General features: G+C 40.7%; 4 protein-coding genes across 5 annotated transcripts; 3 read left to right on the plus strand and 1 right to left on the minus strand.

The window, feature by feature from the left end:
• Positions 1-10,510: 10,510 nt before the first annotated feature.
• PV06_11325 (uncharacterized protein) lies at positions 10,511-13,631 on the plus strand (the record flags this gene model as incomplete). The annotated part of the gene is made up of 3 exons (XM_016412976.1): positions 10,511-10,796; positions 10,850-11,465; positions 11,525-13,631. The coding sequence occupies 3 exons, from the start codon at positions 10,511-10,513 to the stop codon at positions 13,629-13,631; spliced, it is 3,009 nt and encodes a 1,002-aa protein (XP_016256651.1).
• Positions 12,948-14,421, minus strand: PV06_11326. 2 transcript variants are annotated; one of them, XM_016412978.1, is made up of 2 exons: positions 14,012-14,421; positions 12,948-13,750 (listed from the first exon to the last, which is right to left on the minus strand). In XM_016412978.1, exons 1-2 carry the CDS (start codon positions 14,240-14,242, stop codon positions 13,667-13,669), a joined length of 315 nt encoding a protein of 104 aa, XP_016256653.1. In that variant the 5' UTR covers positions 14,243-14,421; the 3' UTR covers positions 12,948-13,666. The 2 variants fall into 2 exon arrangements, with proteins under 2 accessions (XP_016256653.1, XP_016256652.1); XM_016412977.1 differs by having other exon boundaries at positions 12,948-13,888.
• Positions 14,422-14,704: 283 nt separating this feature from the next.
• On the plus strand, positions 14,705-15,924 carry PV06_11327 (uncharacterized protein). Its single transcript, XM_016412979.1, has 2 exons — positions 14,705-15,297; positions 15,359-15,924. Exons 1-2 carry the CDS (start codon positions 14,751-14,753, stop codon positions 15,811-15,813), a joined length of 1,002 nt encoding a protein of 333 aa, XP_016256654.1. The 5' UTR covers positions 14,705-14,750; the 3' UTR covers positions 15,814-15,924.
• A 414-nt stretch (positions 15,925-16,338) lies between these two features.
• Positions 16,339-18,483, plus strand: PV06_11328 (uncharacterized protein). Its single transcript, XM_016412980.1, has 2 exons — positions 16,339-16,935; positions 16,987-18,483. The coding sequence occupies exons 1-2, from the start codon at positions 16,449-16,451 to the stop codon at positions 18,117-18,119; spliced, it is 1,620 nt and encodes a 539-aa protein (XP_016256655.1). The 5' UTR covers positions 16,339-16,448; the 3' UTR covers positions 18,120-18,483.
• Positions 18,484-18,525: the final 42 nt, after the last annotated feature.

Consider the following 18,525-nt stretch of genomic DNA (forward strand, 5'->3'; position numbering starts at 1 on the left):
TCTTATCCCTCTTTTCTATGACCGTACCTAATGGTAAGTACCTATATATCAGGACAGGTTATAGCGTGATCCAATATTTAAACCGTAAACTTTCAGCTCTCCCTTCCTAATAGGATATAAACTTAAAATTAATCCCCTAGTTCATGTAATTCTTACTATACTGCACTAAGCTTAACTTTTTATGATACTAACTAAGGAGAAGGGAAAGTAACGCGACGTAAAAGGCATTTCTAGTGGCTTCTAATTTAGTTAATTACTATGGATAACTGGCGCGAAGACAGAAATCTCTTACTCTTATTAGTCTTACTTATCTATATTTAAAGTAGTTAACGAAGTCAAATAGTTAGACCTAATATTAGTTATTTTCAAAAGCTAATGTCACTCGCACATTTAATCTATAAAAGTGAAATATGATGTGACATAAGTAAGATAAGTAAAGTATTAACTAAGACCTCGCCTTAGTCTGCCTAATTAGCGTTAGTATAGCCATAGTTACAGTACACAATAAAAGAACTCAAAAAATTTACTACTTAATGCAGTATCTAGTGATACTATACAGTTAAAATGATAAGACAATATCACAGCATTTTTTAACTAAGTGATTACGCCTCACTTTAGGAGCTAGGTCACCTTTAACATAGAGACCATAGTGTTTTCTGGACTTTAATAACCATATAGCCTATATAGAGAAGTATCTCACTCTCGCCGTGTCTCTATCTTTTAAAAGTCACTTCCTAAACTCCTAGTCTTATGAAAGTTAGTTATTATCCCTTTATTATTAGAACTTATACACTAAATCGAAAATGTCTTAACTATAGTTCCTTTACAGGACTAAATATAAAATCTTCTATTTATCTCAGTATAACCCCTAATAGCTTAAAAGAGCTTTAGCATTTATTTAAGCGAGTATATATAAAGTCTCTCACTAAACCACTAATAGATATTATTAATAGAGTGACTACTACACTAGAAGACACTATATCCTAGCTATACTCCTATAGTTCCTAAGTTTTCCTGCCGCAATATAAAGGTGATAGTAACTATTAAGGCCTAAAGGTAAGCTTATCCTAGCTACCACTAAGATTATTATGTAAAGAATTACCTAAAAACATTTTCATTAAAGAAGCTATAGAAGTAGGTTATCTTAACTTCACTAGGATTATATTCTTTACCTACTAAATCTCCTTTAACTCGGCTGTTTATAGGCTCCATAAACGAGATTAATTCTTCATTACTAGAAGACCTTATATGGTTAAGGTTATACTAATTAGTATAAGTTTCGCTAAAGCGAGAAAATAACTAAGAACCCTTTAAAATAGGCGGAGACTTAGCGCCATAAGAAAATGTTTATATAGAACGAGGTTTTTAGAAAAGCACACTAGTGTTAAGGCACTTAATTATGCATAATTTAATCACGCATAATTCGATCACGCACAATTTAGGTTCACTTAATACTGAACCTATTATAGTTTCTCACTTAACTATAAGCTATTATATAATTAGCAAATTATATAAAGCTTACCATTTTAGTAATAATCCCATTTTAGCAGAACTAAATACTAATTAAGTGTGCTTAATAGGGGTAGAATACCCTAGTTAGTCACCGCAAAATGCCGCTTATATTATGCTATAGTTAGGATATTAGGAGAGCGGATAATAAGTAAGAAGACTATCTTAAAGAGAAGGGATTAATAATTATAATAATAATATAGTTAATGAAGAGAATGTGCGCAGTACACATTCCGCGAATGGAAGGAAAAGAATACGTGCAAATTAAACTGTTTAATTCCCACAAAAAACGATGAAAGTGAAGTACACTCCTAAAGGATTGGCTGACCATTTTGGGATAAATAATTAGGGTACACTTATCTTTATCTTAAAAGAAAAGTGGCAAGATATTACTTCGTAACTTTTACCGGATATGAATATGACCGCACTAATTAGTATATCCTAACGTTATAATATACTAAGCTTTATTAACTTTATTCTATAATAGAGTTATTTACTAAAAAGGAACTCCCTAAAAGCTAAAGTCTAAAGCTTAAAGAATTAAATAGACCTTACACATTACTATTAGCTTTATATGGCCGCCTCTAATAATACCTAGAAAGGTATTAACTCTCCTTTCTTAGCCTGGATATAGGAGTGATATTAACGACGTGATAAGTTACTATCCCTAGCGATAGACTAAGGTAAGGATACGTCTATAGTGATTAAGAATTATCTTATTAATCTCTATCTCTCCGATTTAAGATTTAAGGGTGTGCCCTAGCGAAGCATAAGGCGCAGAGTTAAAAAATGGCGTGCCATTATGGGATTTTAGTCTAAGCTAATTAAAGGCTTTAGACCTAGCATATTACTTCTAGTCCCTTCCTATAAGCTAGACTCTTAGTAAGGCTATTACTATTTTAATATACTATATAGAGTTTTACGAGATCCTAGTAAGACCACTAAGCTAATCGCTACGTAATAAATATGAATTTAGTGAACCTAGATAGAGAGCCTTCCTAATAGCTCTTACCTAGTGAAGAAGTGCCTTAGACATAATTTTACCTAAAGCTAACTAATTTATAAACTAAAAGTTTCGCCATAAATTTGTGTCTATATCTCTAGACACATTAATCCTAAGTTTTCTATTATTAGTAGATAATTAATAAGGATATTAGCAGAATAAATAGAAAATAATTTAAGACCTACTTAGAGGTTAGCTCTAAAATCGCCGATCTAATTTTAGGGTCTTATTAAGTTAGATATCGCACTATATCACAGCACAATAGATCTCGTTTTATAGTAACTTCTACGTATTTAAGGTGGATCTAGCCTTCTGTAAATAAAGAATAAAGGTTAAACATAAGGCGAACTAAATAAAGTATTTAATTCTATAGAATATTCAGTAATCACTACTAAGTCTATAACTATTTACCTAGAGCTAGGTAAGAATTCGTAGTTAGCAGCCGAAAAATTCACTCTTTAGGTCTATACTTTATTCTATCTATATTAAGACATTAAAAATTCCTATTTATCTTGTAAAACCTCAACATTTTTAGTGAATAGTGAAGCGCTAGCTATTTAGTAGTTAAGATATATCTCTATCTATCACTAGTTTTCGCGATAGCTACCAGTTCTCTAGAACTTAAGATATATAAATCTTTCACTTTCACTATCTCTTACTCCTAGTTCGTTTAAAGAATTTAACTCATATAATTAATATGAAGAAAGAAGTTATTATAATTAATAATTCTCTTCACTAAGCTACTAAACTTATTAACTAACTTTGCTAAAGTCAGTTAACTTATATATTAATTAGGCTTATGGAATAAAAGTGACATTAATTCGAGAAGATAATAATAAATAAGTATATTAATTAAGTAGTCACTATAGTCTATTAACCTAAGTATACTTTAGTTTTATTAAATTATTTAAAATTCCTTATGGGAGTAGGTTTTCTCTTAGTTCCTAAGTGTTTTTAGCTTCTTAATAACCTAGCCATTTAATTTTATACAGCACTTCCTAGCGATCTAGGTCGTATTTAAAACGCTTAATATATTTAATGTTAGAGCTTTCTAACTAACCTTTAGGTCGTGATCTCTTTATTAGTGACCGCTAGTGCTCTTGTTAATTCAGGTTATATCTAACAATAAGTAGTTAACTAACGAGACTAATGTATATCTTATATTTAGACTACTAGTGTAAAACCTCTATAAGTTAGCTACGTATATTTAGTTATATAAATAATGTAAGGGTACTCCTATTATTATAGCTATAGTCTTTACCTTTCTAGACAGTCTATAATGTTCTAAAATCTGTAACCTTTATTATGTTTAAGGCTGCGGAGTTATTAATTAATTTATAAGCTAGTGATATACATAATAGAAATGCTATCTATAAGAGCTAAATAGTTAGGAAGAAGAGAGCTTAGAAGATTATGCTACCCTTTATATATCTTATAATAGTAAAACTAGACTAAGATATTTTGAAGACATTACTTATATAGAAGAAAGCTAATATATATATCACACTATTAATATATACGTAGAAGCTTCGAACGAAGAGACTTCGAACTTAGGACATGATATTTATTTCACCTAAAAATAAGCACTAGTAGTCATAAATACTCTTAAACGTTTAAAGCCGTGAATACTATATGTAGTATTACTACTAAATTATCTCTATACCATAAGACGCTGCAGTATAGCAGAGCTAGAGAGGGGCGCGGCATAAGGTAAGGATAAGATAGAAATATATTTTCTGTTAAGCTTATCTTAACTATCATACTTTTCTTAAAGTTTAACACTTCTCCTAAATCTCTAAGAGATATATATAATTCGATTCTTTAGTTACTAAATAGTCTTTATTAATTAGTTTAGTTATTCTTATCTTTATCCTTATCATTATAGTATATTTCTTTTCTTAGGTTAAGGTTACTATATCTTCACATAGAATAGTCCTTCTAAAAATAATTAATGGTTTACCACAGAATTATAATTCTTTTCCCGTAATGTTATCTTAGAGCATTAAGTAAGGCTTCTTCATAGATTGTACGAAGTAAGAAAAGTAAACTAAAGAAGCTATTAGTAATTAAGATAATACCTTAATAAAACTCCTGTATAAAGATACACTATATAAAGTCTCACTTAGTTCTATCGATTTATGTCTTAGCTAGTAAGTGTAGTTATAAGTAGAATAAAAGGGTATTCCTAATAATAATTATTAAAGTATATCACTTAGTACCTTAGGATAATATTTAGTAGCTATATAATTATCTTCTATACCTTATTTAATAAGTTCTAGGACTGATTTTAATATAGTAGTCTATAGACCTAATAACACATTTATTTAACCTCTCATATAAACTTCTCTTTCTGGTTATTTAGTACCTATTAATTAAGCCTTATAGCATTAGTAATATCTATAGTAACTTGTTTATAATCTCACTAACTTCGAAACGCTTTCGCGTTATCATATAAGAATTAATTTATAAGGCTATATTTTTGCCTTCTCTAAGAGCTATAGTTCATTTCGCTTAGACACTCTCAGAATATTTTAATCTAAAATTACTAGTATAATACTTCGAAGTAGAAGCTCTTAAGTAAATTAAACTTTAGGCTATTTCCGATTATAAGTAGAGACTAATTATGTGAAACATAATAATTACTTAAGAAGAAGCGTAAAGATATTTCTTATTACCTCTAAAGAGATAGTATTTAACTATTTTATAAATAGCTAAGAATCTTTAAGTTAATAATAGTGTAATCTGGATCTTCTCCACACTTTCTTAGCTGCATTATCTTATGAAGGTTAAGCTATAGCTTAAAAGATTAGCATAATACCTAAACAGATTAATAAGATAGTCTAGTATTAATATTAAGAGAGAGCTCCCATTTATAAATTTAGCTAGTCTTAGCCTTTTCGCTAATAAAGACACTAGTGTGAACGTGAAGTCTATTCTATAGCTACTCTCCTTAGAAATCTTTAGATCTTAAAGTCTATATAGGTACTCTCTTCTAAATATAGTTAAGGATATAACCTTATCTCTTTATTACCTTAATCTCTTTTATCCTTATATAGATAAAGCTAAGGTTATATTATTACTTAGCTACTACCAAAATTTACGCCAATTCGAATTGTAACCTATTTTAAGTATAACTCTAGGAGTGCCATAATATCATATTAAAGTAGTGACATAAAGAATTAGCGTAGGGCTTTATTAATATTAATAGACCCTAAAGATATTAACTATTAATACCTAAACTATCTTTACACCGGTTTAGCCCCTTAATCTCATTAGATATTAATATCTTACTAAGCTCACATTACTAGCAATAGAAGCCATGAAGTTAGAAAATAGTTATAAGTCTCTTACACGAATAGTCTTATTTCTAACGTCATTAAAATTCTTAATCTTAGTTATGGCCTAGCGTGAAAGAAGTGACACTCTTTACTTAGAACTATATTAATACATTGAAAACGAATAACTCTCGCTCACTCTCAGGACGTTAAATATTATTTAGAAGCGTAGTTATACCTATAAGGCCCCTAAAATAAGAAAAGTTAAAAATTCTTATGCATTTTGTGGAATTATCTTTAGTTTAAGGCTCTCTTATTAATAGACTATTAACTAAAAATAATATTCTCACTACTCTGCGCAGGGCTTAAAGGGCATTATAATTAATGAGTAAATGCGAAGGAATAATTAGCCCATTTTTTTCAGAAGAGAGTGTTCACTTTCATTAATTCTCCTATTAATTCTCCTCAATTTCTAGCCTAAAAATTATCTATTCTTTAAGTTCTTAATAAATACTGTACTATCTTTTAGTGTGAATAAAACTCATTATATATGTACATATAGAAATGTACAATATAACAGAACTATAAAAGGACTAAAAGTTATTATTTATTATTTAAGAATACTTATAGTAAGGGTAGAATAAAAATAAAAAGATAATTTAAGGGGGCTTCTTTTTTAGAATTATCATAAACTTATTCTAAGAATGGCTCACTAATAAATAGTTATCTTTACTCTCCCCTAAGAATAAGTAAGAAAGATAATCTAATTCTTTACTAAAGTTATCTTTAAAGAGCTCTCACTCCCTTCTTAATCCCTTTATTAAGGCTTAAATTACATTACTTCTTAAAACGTACTTATACTTTACTATAATTATTAATAAACCTATAAAGTGATAATTTAGAATAATTTAACTTTGCCTAACTTTTTCTATCTATATTCTTATCTATATTATTAGAGTATTAAGGTTACTAGGAGCCTAATTAACGGGGAATACTTTTTCTCACTAGATAATTCGTGACTAGACCATTATTTAATGGATAATATATCGCTAACTTTTCTTATCAGGGAAAGAATCTTCTCCCTTATACGCTTATCCTACTTTAACTAAGAAATACTTAAGGATATTTAAGTCACCCTTCTTTAGGTTAAAAGCTTACTATACTAATGTTTAGCAATATACTCTCCTAACTATAGCTTAGCTACGAGTGAATTAGTTAGTCCTAACACATTAATTATAAGTAACAAAACTATTATAAATAAGTCTTATCTTTCCGCTAATTTTTATACTGCAGTGTTAAGCTTAGATAACCTACTTATTTTTCCTTCTAACTAGAAATTTAATACACTAGCAGTTAAATTAACCCCTTTATCTATAAATACTATTATCATAATAGGCTAATTCTTTAATTATGATTTCTACAGCGCGGATTAAATAGTACTAATAAATATGCCCCTATAGTAAGAAGACATAGAAAGGGAATGCGATCAGAGATATAACTAGATTAAAATTGTTTATGAGAACACAAATAAGAAGGACTTCCCTTAGGAAGAGGAAGTTATAACATAAGGAACCTAAACTTTTATAACCTAGGAGGCAAGTTATGTTAATAATATAAGCGCTAATAAGTGCACCTAAGCGTCACTAAACAGAGTATAATCTTACTATAATAAAGAGAAGAGCTAATATTCTTAGTGATTAATTGACATGTGATTAAGAGTGAAAAATAACGGAAGTGTTAGGTGCGCCATAGTTCTAAGATAGGTGCGAGGCTATAGCCCCTAACGCTAAAAGCTTAGCTTAGCGATTAATTATAATCTATAGATTATCTATAAAAATTTCCATTAACGCGTATAGGCCCTAGTATACTGTATCTCTCTCCCTTTATTTATGATATACACTAAGTATGTTATGCCTAACCGTCAGTATTTTTACTATATAGGTAGCTAAGATAACTAGGTATAAAAGGGATTAAAGGCCAAATTATGAAATGTAAAATCTAATACCTTAAAAAATCTGCTGTGCCTAGATAGGTTTTCTCTATTAAGTAGGCTAAGAAAATAATATAAGAATTATACCCCACGAAAAACCAATTTAAGTTTAGAATCGCACGTTAGCACTACTATAGGAAACTTTATTGCGCTAAGTGCCTCTATACATACTCAGATCGCATTCTTTCTCATTATAGATATTAATCTTAATTTAGGTCTACCTTTAAGTATTATATTTCTAATATTAGAACTCAGAGCATTAAGTGTTTAGAAAGTAGTCTTATTTAGACCTTAGATCCCTAAGGATTAACACTTTATCTCTACTAAGGACTTCACATATAATTACCGCTAAATTTCCCCTAAAGTTGCCCTAGTTACTATTTTCATAGCACTATATTACCACATATTTAAAAATTATTATTATACTAAAAAAGTTTATACTATAATATACTTAACTTTAAACGACTATTAGTTTTCCTTACCCCTTCTATACAGCTAGTCTTATCCATACCTTTCAATACACCAAATCTTTTTCGCTGTTAATGTCCTAGCGATACACTTACTGTCCTTAAAGGTTCTACTTATAACATGAGCTAGGCAGACACCCTAGCCTATTTAAACAATTGTTTTAACATAATAAGTTATAGAAATTTAAGAGTGAGCTAATAACTAACTATTTTTAGCTTTAATATACTTAACAATCTTCCGATCTAAATATGTGGCTAACTTTGACTATCACTCTAAATACCCTGTTCACCTAAACTTTTATTGCACATTATGGATTTCCATTCTATTAGGTAGTGAATAATTAATATGTATATATAGGGCTAGTTTCCGAGACTTAGTTACTTTCATTAATTCTTTAGTTAAGAAAAGAATTTATATCCCTATTAGTTATCACATAGGATATAACCTTAAATATAGTGATATAATAATGAGATAAACTAATGAGATAATCTTAGGGAAATAGTATATATATAGTCATAATACTATATAATAACTTTGATCTTAAGATTTAAGGGATATAACTACATAAATTTAGAACTTTACAGGACCATTATACCTTAATGTAGCTAAATAATTCCGCTAAGAGTTAGAGGCTAAAGTAAGTCTAATATAATAACTATTTAGTATTTCGTCCCAGATTCTTAGCCTGTCGATTATCGCTTTCGGCGGTCTCGCTCGCCCGTTTACTCACCCCAATCACACTCTTCTCACAGTCGACGCGCTCCACGGCTCATCCGCCGCGCACCTTGACATCACCCGACTCACCCTCGACTCACCCTCGACTCAACCACGCAGCCACCGGGCGCCGGCCGTTCTGATAGGTCGACCTGGGTCGGCGGAGTGCGCCAGGCTGTACCCCCCTTGCTGGCAGCGTGGGCCAATCCGCGGCGGCCGTGTGTGATATGAGAGTCGACGTGGGACCGAAGGGCACAATGGCGCCGTCTACGGTACAACACAGCATGAAGCGACACACAGTAAAAGGGGGCAGCCATCATGCTCCTGAAAATCCTAGCACCGTTGGGCCCCTGTTGCGCCGACGTGGCCGCGCAGTCGTGGTTTTATGGCGCCCTCCTTTCCCCCCTGCCTGCCCGAGAGAACTTGGTATGATATTAATACACCAGGCAGGCCCCCTCGTTCACTGGAAGCCTGGACTTCTTGTTTCCCTGCCCTAGTGACCTCTGGTAATCTTATGTGTCCTTGAGACTGACGAAGATATTCGCGTCCTATGGCTATCTCTCTGACGCCGCGAGACCTAGAGCGTAAGAAGCTCCGGGATTCCAACGGATTCGTTGACGCCGTACGGACGACTGATGATTCCCTCACTCTGAAACCCGTCAGGGACAGGACAGCGAACAACTACAAGACCGTCTTGCATGAATGGGACCTGTATGTGTCGTCTCAGCGCCTTCGGATTTGAGGCGATCTCCTCTGATGCTTCGACAGGTTCGCCCAAGAATATTCGGAACTCTTTCCAGGATGTAGGCCGAGCCCCACGCAGGCCAAGATAGCGAAAGACTTTCTCATCTTCTATAGAAGAGGAAGGCAAGGTAAAGGTCGAGTAGACAGGGAACGCAAGATCGTAGACTCAACCGCGAAGACGTTCTGGAAAAATTTCATGACCGCGTGGCAGCGGAAGACGGGCGACCATTTCTCGAAGCCCCTGCGTTCCACAATTCTAAACGTACGTGGAGGTTCCCGGCTATTGAGCAAGTTGATTCTGACGAAGTTCGCAGCTCATCGATGGAGGCGACGATAACGTTCTGGATCTGTCTAAAGAGAGGAGACCGACCAAAAACTACACTCTTCTCGACTTCGAGGCCGTTTCTCGTCAGCTGTGGCAGAACGACTGGCATGATTATCACCACGAGTTATACCGGTGGGGGTTGCACTGTCTTCAACTTCTCCACTGTGGGACATCTGCTCGCGCCGGCGAATTCGAAATGAATCTTCGGTTCCGTGTAGGAAAAAACATCTTTACGAGATGCCAAGACATACTGACCGCTTGTATAGGATATTGGAATTTATCAAGTCTGGATGACCGATCAGCCACAGATCGTGTTTGACCTCCGGCGAGACAAGGCCAAGGGCCTTCAAGATCTACCTCGAGAGCAGTAAGTTCCTCCTGGGTCTAGGGGATTTTCCAGAATACTGACTGAGCCGAGGCCGGAACATATACCCTACGAATTGGTCGGTCAACCATTCTACTACAACCTCGTCCTGTTTATAATGGCGCGGGTTCTCTCAGCGGGAGCGTTGCGACATTACAAGACATGGGCCGACATTTGCTCTATGAGGAAACCCCGCGGGCGGGCCCATCTTTCTCTAGGCTACGAGGATCACTGTCTGGACATGCCTATTTTCCCACGGTGTTACGCGGACGGTTCGGTCGATGAAAGGTTGACCTCGAAGTCTCTGGCCGATCACGCGCTGCCAGACGCGGGTTACCGGACAGGCTTTCGCGAAAGCCTCACGTTTCACGCTTCCCGTCGAGAGGCTCTGTTCAAAGTGGACAGTAAGTGCGGACATTGCAGTCGTTTGGCCGAATCGTGGGCGCTGACCGACCAGATTATGGATATTCCATCAATGAACGTATGCGATTCGGCGCACACCGCCATCAAGGCACCTACCCGGCAGCGTACCAATCGACGATCAGCACGGTTGACGGCCAGGCCACTTTTTTCGAACTTGAGCGTCAAAACCAACGGCTCCATGAGCTCTTCCGCGGGTACTCTTTGCATCGAAACTACAACCATTGGCCGACTTTGCCTGAATATCGAAGGCAGCAACTTGAAGAGTCTGGGCCGGCTGTGGCTGACGAGAAAGCAGTTCCGCCCGTGGACGAACGCGGATGGGACATGAAAAAGCGACAGAGACTCTACGATCAGAAACGCCAGACACGCGAACGGGCTCTGAGGAGTCACCAGACCTGTCCACCTGCAGGGTTCATGATATCTGATGATTTTCCGTACGAGTCGGACTTTGTCTACACGAGGAAGTTGATGCCTGAGCGGGACCGGCTGGCCGAGAATTTATTCAAGGAAGGAAGTCTCCGTGACCCGGTCGGGATGATGATCATGGACGATCTGGTCCGACTGCTCCAGACGAAGAAGTCGCAAACGTACTGCCGGGGGCTCAACGGCTCTTTCGACGTATGCGATACTTGCCATCAACAACGCATTGGGTAGGTGGACGGGTTGCCATTGCCACGACAAATGAGCGCTACTAATCTTTGTATGACAGGTCTAACCGATCTACATGGTGGTCACACGTGTATCGATGCCGAAAAGCGGCGGCCAAGAAAGTCGGGCAATTTCAAGAATTCTGTTTCCCATGCTCCAGGTGGTTCAGCAGTCTGGCCTCTTGGAAGCATCACGCGGCTGAACATCTCCAACCCAGTGAGGAAATGCGTCTCCTGCCGCTGAAATGTAACATCGCGCAATTTCGCCATACCCTCCTGCGGCCGGGATTCTGCCCAGAATGCCTTGGGGGCAAGACTGCCGACCCCGAGGTCCGGTTCCGACAGTACACGAACGTGAGCGAGTGGAAAATGCACGTTCGTCATCACATGAGCCTCCGCGAGCGTGGGCGGTGGGCTTGTTCCCATCCACGCTGCGCAAATCTTGCGGCACAGACGACTTTGGAGGAGCTCTTTGAACACCTCGCAGACATCCACCAGATTCCTTTCACTGTCGCAGAAAGAGCGCAGGTGAAACGAGACGAATCGACTCACGAAGAAGGACAGAAGAAGCGAATATATCGGTATGTTCCCAAAACGCAAAGTACAACCCGCCCGAAGGGAGATGATGGCTTTATACACCGAACCTCAGCCTCAATGAAGCAACAACTTGAGGCTCAGATCACTCGGAGATCGACCTTCGAATTGAAAATTCCACGCAATATAGCCCCGCCTTTAGAGGTGACACAAGGGAAGCGACTCGAAGCACGCGACTCCGACGAGGAAGATTCGGTGGGAGCAAGGATGGCAAACTATAGCGAGATGCCCGTCATAGATGATAGTCCTCCTCCACAGGCGACGCGACACTCGGAGGTCATGTCTAAAGACACACATGCACCCCGCGATTGTCCAGAAGCGGGATTGAATTGCCGAGATGATGTTTCCTCGCGCGGCTCGTGCCACACCATGCCACCTCGAGCAGAAAGTGATAACACGGAGGGGCAAACACTTGACGCTGTCGTAGTCCCCCTCCAACCCGCTCCAGCAGGAGGAAAGAAAAGACAGGTCTTGGACTCCTCCTCGGCTTTTGGCAGAAAGAAAGCGAAGTCTCTTGAGCTCTTAGAGACGTCATGCCGTAAGCGGCAGGTCAACATTACCGTCGAGATTCCGCCCCTGCCGGTCGATTGGTGGACCTCGAAAGAAAAGGGACATAATTCTCCCTCGGTGGCCAAAGGACATTCCTTGACCCGGCGTACACGGGGAGGAGTAGTGATGCCGTTGCCGAAGAAGCATCCGTCCAAGAAGCGGACCAAAACACAACCTACTCAGAGGCCAAGAGGGAGGCCAAGAGGAAGGCCGAGAGAAAAAATTCGCTGCGTTCGGGACCTTCCCCAGCCTTGTCAACCTCCTTCTGTCGACGATCATTGTCTGAGCCCGGTACGCTTCCGAAAACGAGCCCGAGAAGCTGCCAATGTAATTCTGAGCCATCAGCCTGATCAGGACGAATCCGCAAGTTCTACGATGACCCGAGAGTGGAATATCTCTGACCAAGATGGGATTTCGAGACCAACTTCGGAGCATGCCTCACTATCGATTCCCTCCGGGGGCATGTCATCTATCTACGTCGGCCTTCGAACGAAGATTCCCACCACGAATCCAACAGTTTCCCCTCGAGTGCTATCAATTCTCGGCTCACCCGATCCTCTGACCGAACGCTGCTGGGACCGCCCTGTCCGCCAATGGCCAGAAGATTCGCCCACTTCTCCTCTCGACGAAGGGGAGTTCCAGCACGATCCGCGGGTGATCCCACATGAGCAACTTCGGCAGATGAACGCTCATGATGATTGCTTGTTCTCTCAAATCTCTCCTGAATTTGCTCCAGCCATCTCTTGTACCAGTTTTCCCACGTTTCCCATTCCTAGTGCTGGTGCTGGTGAGACGACAGGCGTGGAAGCATTCCCGGAACTTCCCGCCCCATTAGCAGACACCTATGATTTCGATCGGTATCTTCGCTCTCCTTCTCCGCCATGTGTATCAATCTCGGAAGATGGGCACAATGCGTCTCACGGACGAACGCCGATTGATACTGCAAAAGACCTATGCAGTAATATTGTATCGCAGAAATACCATCAACCAAAAAACAGCGAAGGCTCAACTCTGAAGCATATGTGACGGAGAGAGAGAAATCCGGATTAAGAAGCGTATCGCTATTGCGTCTTACAAGAGTCTCGCGGGCGGCTGAGCTTACGATTTCTAAGATTCAATCGGCGCTCTTCAGGGATATTTTCGTCCTGTGAGAGATGAGTCATTACACATTCGCATGGGGAAGAGCAGAATCGACGCGGCTATCGTGGAGGCGACACAAATGGATAAGTCGAGTGGACCGGACGAGCTCTAGTTCCCGGCTCGCAGACGTGTTTCGATGCATGCTACATGAAGTGCATTAGTGACGAAAACCCTCCTTGCGAAGAGTTTTCTTTGGCTGCTGAGAAGAAAAGTGAAAGATAACCAGCTCGTCAGAGGGTTGTACTGTATCGCATAATCATACTTACAATTTTCAAAACATATTCAGCTCCTTTAATGACTGTCAGGACTACCACGCCGTGTATCCCACTACCAATCAATTGAGGTTGTTGAATATTTTCTTCGTGATGGATAAAACGCCCTAGTTTTGGTTCATCATCTTTCACTGGCTGAGTGGAATCGCACATCGGCTCTTCTGAGAGGTATATGCCAATGACGTTTTGTCCCATCAACTCAGCATTTCTGAGTTGCGCACCCATGATCTATCCAGGCATCCTTGTTGTGTGTAGCCCTCCAGCCCTGATTTTTCTTGTTCGCAAGTTGCATCAGCGTATAGTGAAGAGAGTGGGCGTTCTGCAAGATGAGGCTCTCGAAGGCGGTCGATTCAAAATCTTTTAAGTAAAAAGCGAGATGTTACACGTGTGGTCGAGGCAACAACGCAAGTCCTTCGAAGATGGTGATCAACGCGGACAGTTGCGCAGCGTAGATACAATGATGTGTAAGATAGGAAGGTTTCCCGATCACGTAGGCGCATTGCGGAGTTTACAAAGCATCAGTCACGTGTCAAATACTCAACAATGACTACACACATCATTATTACAGGATTGCGCCTCGATGACCATCAGCCACCCATCCGCCCCGCTACAAATGGCTTCGCCACATCTGGCCACATATCCTTTCCCCTCATAAAAGTTCGTCTAGATGATGTTCCAACGCCAACTCTACTCTGATATCGCTGACCATCAACTTGAAAATGTGATATGCACGATGGACCCGGACCTCAAATTATTAGTTGGTGGAGATGGCCTCCAGGTTGAGATCATGGCCTTTCATCAAGTCATGATAAATGCCAGCCCAGTATTTGCGGCAATGCTGAAACCAGATCAGTACAGGGAAGGCACACGCTTGGCTCAAGACAAGCAGCTTGAATTGCCTCTTCCTGATGACGATTCGGAGGCAATGACAGTTCTTTGTAATATTCTTCACTTGCAGTCACGGAAAGTTCCAACGAAAACCGTTACACCAGATCTTCTTGAGAATATAGCCGCCATTGTTGACAAGTATGACTTCACGAGAGCTATTCAACCGTGGCCGGAGATTTGGTTTCGGGAAGAGCACATCCAGAGCGAATTAAATCGAGTGGATGATCTTCCCGTGGATATGCTGCCGAAATGGATACACATATGCTATCACTTAGGCTACTCATGTCACTTCGGGATACTCACGTCGGCGTTGATTACCCGGATGAGCATCAATGATTTCAACCAGAGCTCAGTTATCGACAATTTCGGAATGCTTCCTTTTGTTATCCAAGGTGAGTGGCATGGCATCTCATCAAATCTGGGAATGATTTGCTAAAGAGGAATTTTATTCAGAGGAAATTAACACCAGGCGACAACGATGTGCCGACAGATTTCGACGGCTCAGTCTAGACCTAATTGACAGTCTAGAACAAGGGCAATCCTGCAAGACCATGGAATCGTCAGACTACAACGAGCGACAAGCCTTTGACTGCTCGTCCGTTCTCCTCCGAAATGCCATCCTCGCTTTAAGAGAGGCGTTCGGACCTGGTTGGAGGCTCGAGGAGGCGTGGACAAGTAGTCTCACTGAACTGTATCAGAAGATGGAGATGATATCCAGTAAATTAACTGGCCCATTACGGATCTGTGACCACTTCGGCTACAGAAGGATGCAACCAGAACTTCACCACGGCTGTACCAAGCAGACCCACTTTCTGAGTGCACTGAAACCAATATATGAGCGTGCAGCGACAGGACTACGACTGGAGGAATTGGGCAACGCTTTCTATCGTGAGATAGTTGAAGTTTAAAAGGGCGTATAGTATTAAGCCCTCGAGGGCCATCACTCTGATATGTCGCTTTCCATGAAGGCAATCTGTTCCAGAACATCAGCTAATTTGGTAGTCAGATTCTTAGCTTCCAATTGTTATGATTCCAATTTTCTTTCTCAGTGCGTATCTCTAGGGAGTCCTCAAGGAAAGCTCCTCCTCTGACTGGGCGCGTGATGGGAACACCATTGTGATCTCGTCGAAATGAATACTGCGACAACATACTGGGATCGCAATCGAGGAAGGGATATTGCACGATAACTTATCAGTAACGGAGATACAGTATACAGTAACACAACGCATTCGTTACGTGCGGACTATAAGCGTAATCGTGGACTTGATGTGCGTTTCGAGCAGCACTTGGAGAGCCGGGATATATCGCGATCGAGATTCTTGGGAGTCGCTAGACCTTCCAAAATGGTTAGGAGATGACGATGGCTTAGTTCGGCGCATCACACTCTGTCTCACCCGCGGACACGAACGTGGTTGGTTTATCATGACCTCTAACCAAGGTCCGTCTGGCCATCCTTGCAAGCTTTACGTCGTAATGACAGACCAATGAGATTGACATTCTCCCTGTGTTCCCAGGTCCAAGTCATATCCGAATCAGCTTGGCTATGTTCCAACAACATCCGCTCGACGTGAACGGGAAACTTCTCCGTCGCTTCTACGAACCATTGACTCTCCTTAGGGTGATAGATCCGACTCGTGGAGCACAGCGTCCTGATTTGACATTGGACCGTGGCTTGGACGAGCAGTCAAAGCTTTGGCGCAACTTCCTCGATCAGCTTGCATTCCTATGTGATTTCGAGAAGGGTGGGGATACGGTGACTGCCGTTGCCGTACAACGGACTGTTGAATATCCAATCTTTTCGCTCGCATCCAACTCAAAATCGAGAAACAAGGCAGCAGCCCATCTCCGCTGGATTCTCACCTCTCTCGGACAGATACATACGACCGAAAAGACAGCCCCTCAGGTGGAAGACGAGATAACCAATCGATGCATCGAATTCAGCCATCGAAGGATCAAAGTATATTCTGCATGGCTCGTTCGCGCCATCCGAAATGCTACGCGGACCACAGGTGAAGTCGTGAATGCTGAAGGTACACCAGACCTCTTTGCGAGCAGGAGACACTTTTGACAACAATATCTAGATGCATTTATTTTGAAGGAATTCCAGCAAGTGACGGATCTCGAATCCACTCCTCATCAACTATGTTCACATGCTCACACCCTCCGGAGAGGTAGACTTATGGAAATCCTTACCATCCGGCACGTTGCGCACTCACATCGTGGAGTCTGGTCTGACATTCGTCATTATCTCGGGCGATTGGGGTCGTGGTCGAAGGCCGTGCGCATTTTAATCCTTGGTGCCGCGACGTTTCCCCAGCGGATTGAAAATGCCCGAGTCGAAATCATTGGGACAAACGGGCCAGCAGATTTGCCGAACAAGCATCACTTGACTGATCTCAACGGTGTCGTAAAACGCATGGTTCCTGCCGACCAAACTGCTATGGTCAAACAGTTCAATCAAGCGCTCTTGGAAGCTAATTCGGTTGCTCAAGTTGAGGACAGATTTCGGGAGGAGTATGCGCATATCAAGCCCCGTCCACACGCTGAATTACTTCTTCTCGAATACTTCCATCGTAATGGACTTGACTTCGCCACAGATGATAGGTACATCGGCTGCAGCAAGCCTTCATGCTACTGCTGCCACATCTACATGCATTGCCACCCCGGCCGATTTGCGCCCCGGCCCTGTCATGGGAATCTGTGGATCCACTGGGCTCCTCCATACCCGCTTCCACTTGCTGACCGTGGTGCGCCGAAGAACGTAGGCCGGCCACAGGAACACCATACCTTCAAAATGCTACAGGAAATGCTTGTTTCCATCCGCCGAGACTTACAGGAACAAATATTGTCTAGGAGACCCAAGAGAGCAAGGCTACCAGATTCCACAACAGGAATGTCCAGTGTCATGCTTGATGTAGATGCGCTTCTAACTGCCGCTCAAAACATTGGTCAGTCCCAAGATGGCCACGATCACGATGATATGAACGACCTCAACGAGCCTGCGTCGGCACCGAACGATTTCGAGAGCGAAGCTACGGGAGATGGCGCCCGACAAGAAGTTATATCTAAAACCGAACATGACCTCAATGACAAACAGGAAAGAACTCATGATATGCAACGTAACGACCCAGAAGCCATTTCAGAAGGCGATGACGCAGGAATATTACTGTTCCGGGGAAGAAAGACTCTGATTCAGAGACAGGTTCAGATGTAGAACGCATATAGCTCTTGGCCAGCAGCGCGTTAAGGTCATCTCTAGACTCGTATGAGCATTGCCGAGGGGCCGACGTCAGCAGGATGAGCGACGAATGATCTAGCAGGGAAAAACAAGCCGTCTGGTCCTCCGGAATTCCGTCCCAGAGTATCGGTACTGTATCAGTCAGAGAGTTTCCCTGCAGCTTCATTCGTCCATCAGAGCAGCCCGTAGAGTGAAAGTGAAGGAGGAATTGCTAAGGACTTTAACACGTGACATCACGTGGCATCGCGTGACCACTGCTGACCCTTGGACCTACGTCAATGCTTACCAGGTCTTGGCTGCAGCAATGTGTCAGAAGAGTTACTGTAGCACGTCAGTCGAGCACCATGACCGAAGGTCATACGCCCTTGTGGTCAATTAATGC

Source organism: Exophiala oligosperma (assembly GCF_000835515.1).
Source record: "Exophiala oligosperma strain CBS 72588 unplaced genomic scaffold supercont1.27, whole genome shotgun sequence".
Classification (NCBI taxonomy): Eukaryota; Fungi; Ascomycota; class Eurotiomycetes; order Chaetothyriales; family Herpotrichiellaceae; genus Exophiala; species Exophiala oligosperma.

Excerpts from the sequence above, each read along its gene's own strand:
- PV06_11328 (XM_016412980.1), top strand. The coding sequence starts at position 16,449 with ATGTTCCAACAACATCCGCTCGACGTGAACGGGAAACTTCTCCGTCGC. Across the intron at positions 16,936-16,986 it reads TGAAGTCGTGAATGCTGAAG|ATGCATTTATTTTGAAGGAA; the intron begins GTACACCAGACC and ends AACAATATCTAG.
- PV06_11327 (XM_016412979.1), top strand. The coding sequence starts at position 14,751 with ATGGACCCGGACCTCAAATTATTAGTTGGTGGAGATGGCCTCCAGGTT. Across the intron at positions 15,298-15,358 it reads GCTTCCTTTTGTTATCCAAG|AGGAAATTAACACCAGGCGA; the intron begins GTGAGTGGCATG and ends AATTTTATTCAG.
- PV06_11326 (XM_016412978.1), bottom strand. The coding sequence starts at position 14,242 with ATGGGTGCGCAACTCAGAAATGCTGAGTTGATGGGACAAAACGTCATT. Across the intron at positions 13,751-14,011 it reads CTGAATATGTTTTGAAAATT|GACGAAAATATCCCTGAAGA; the intron begins GTAAGTATGATT and ends CATCTCTCACAG.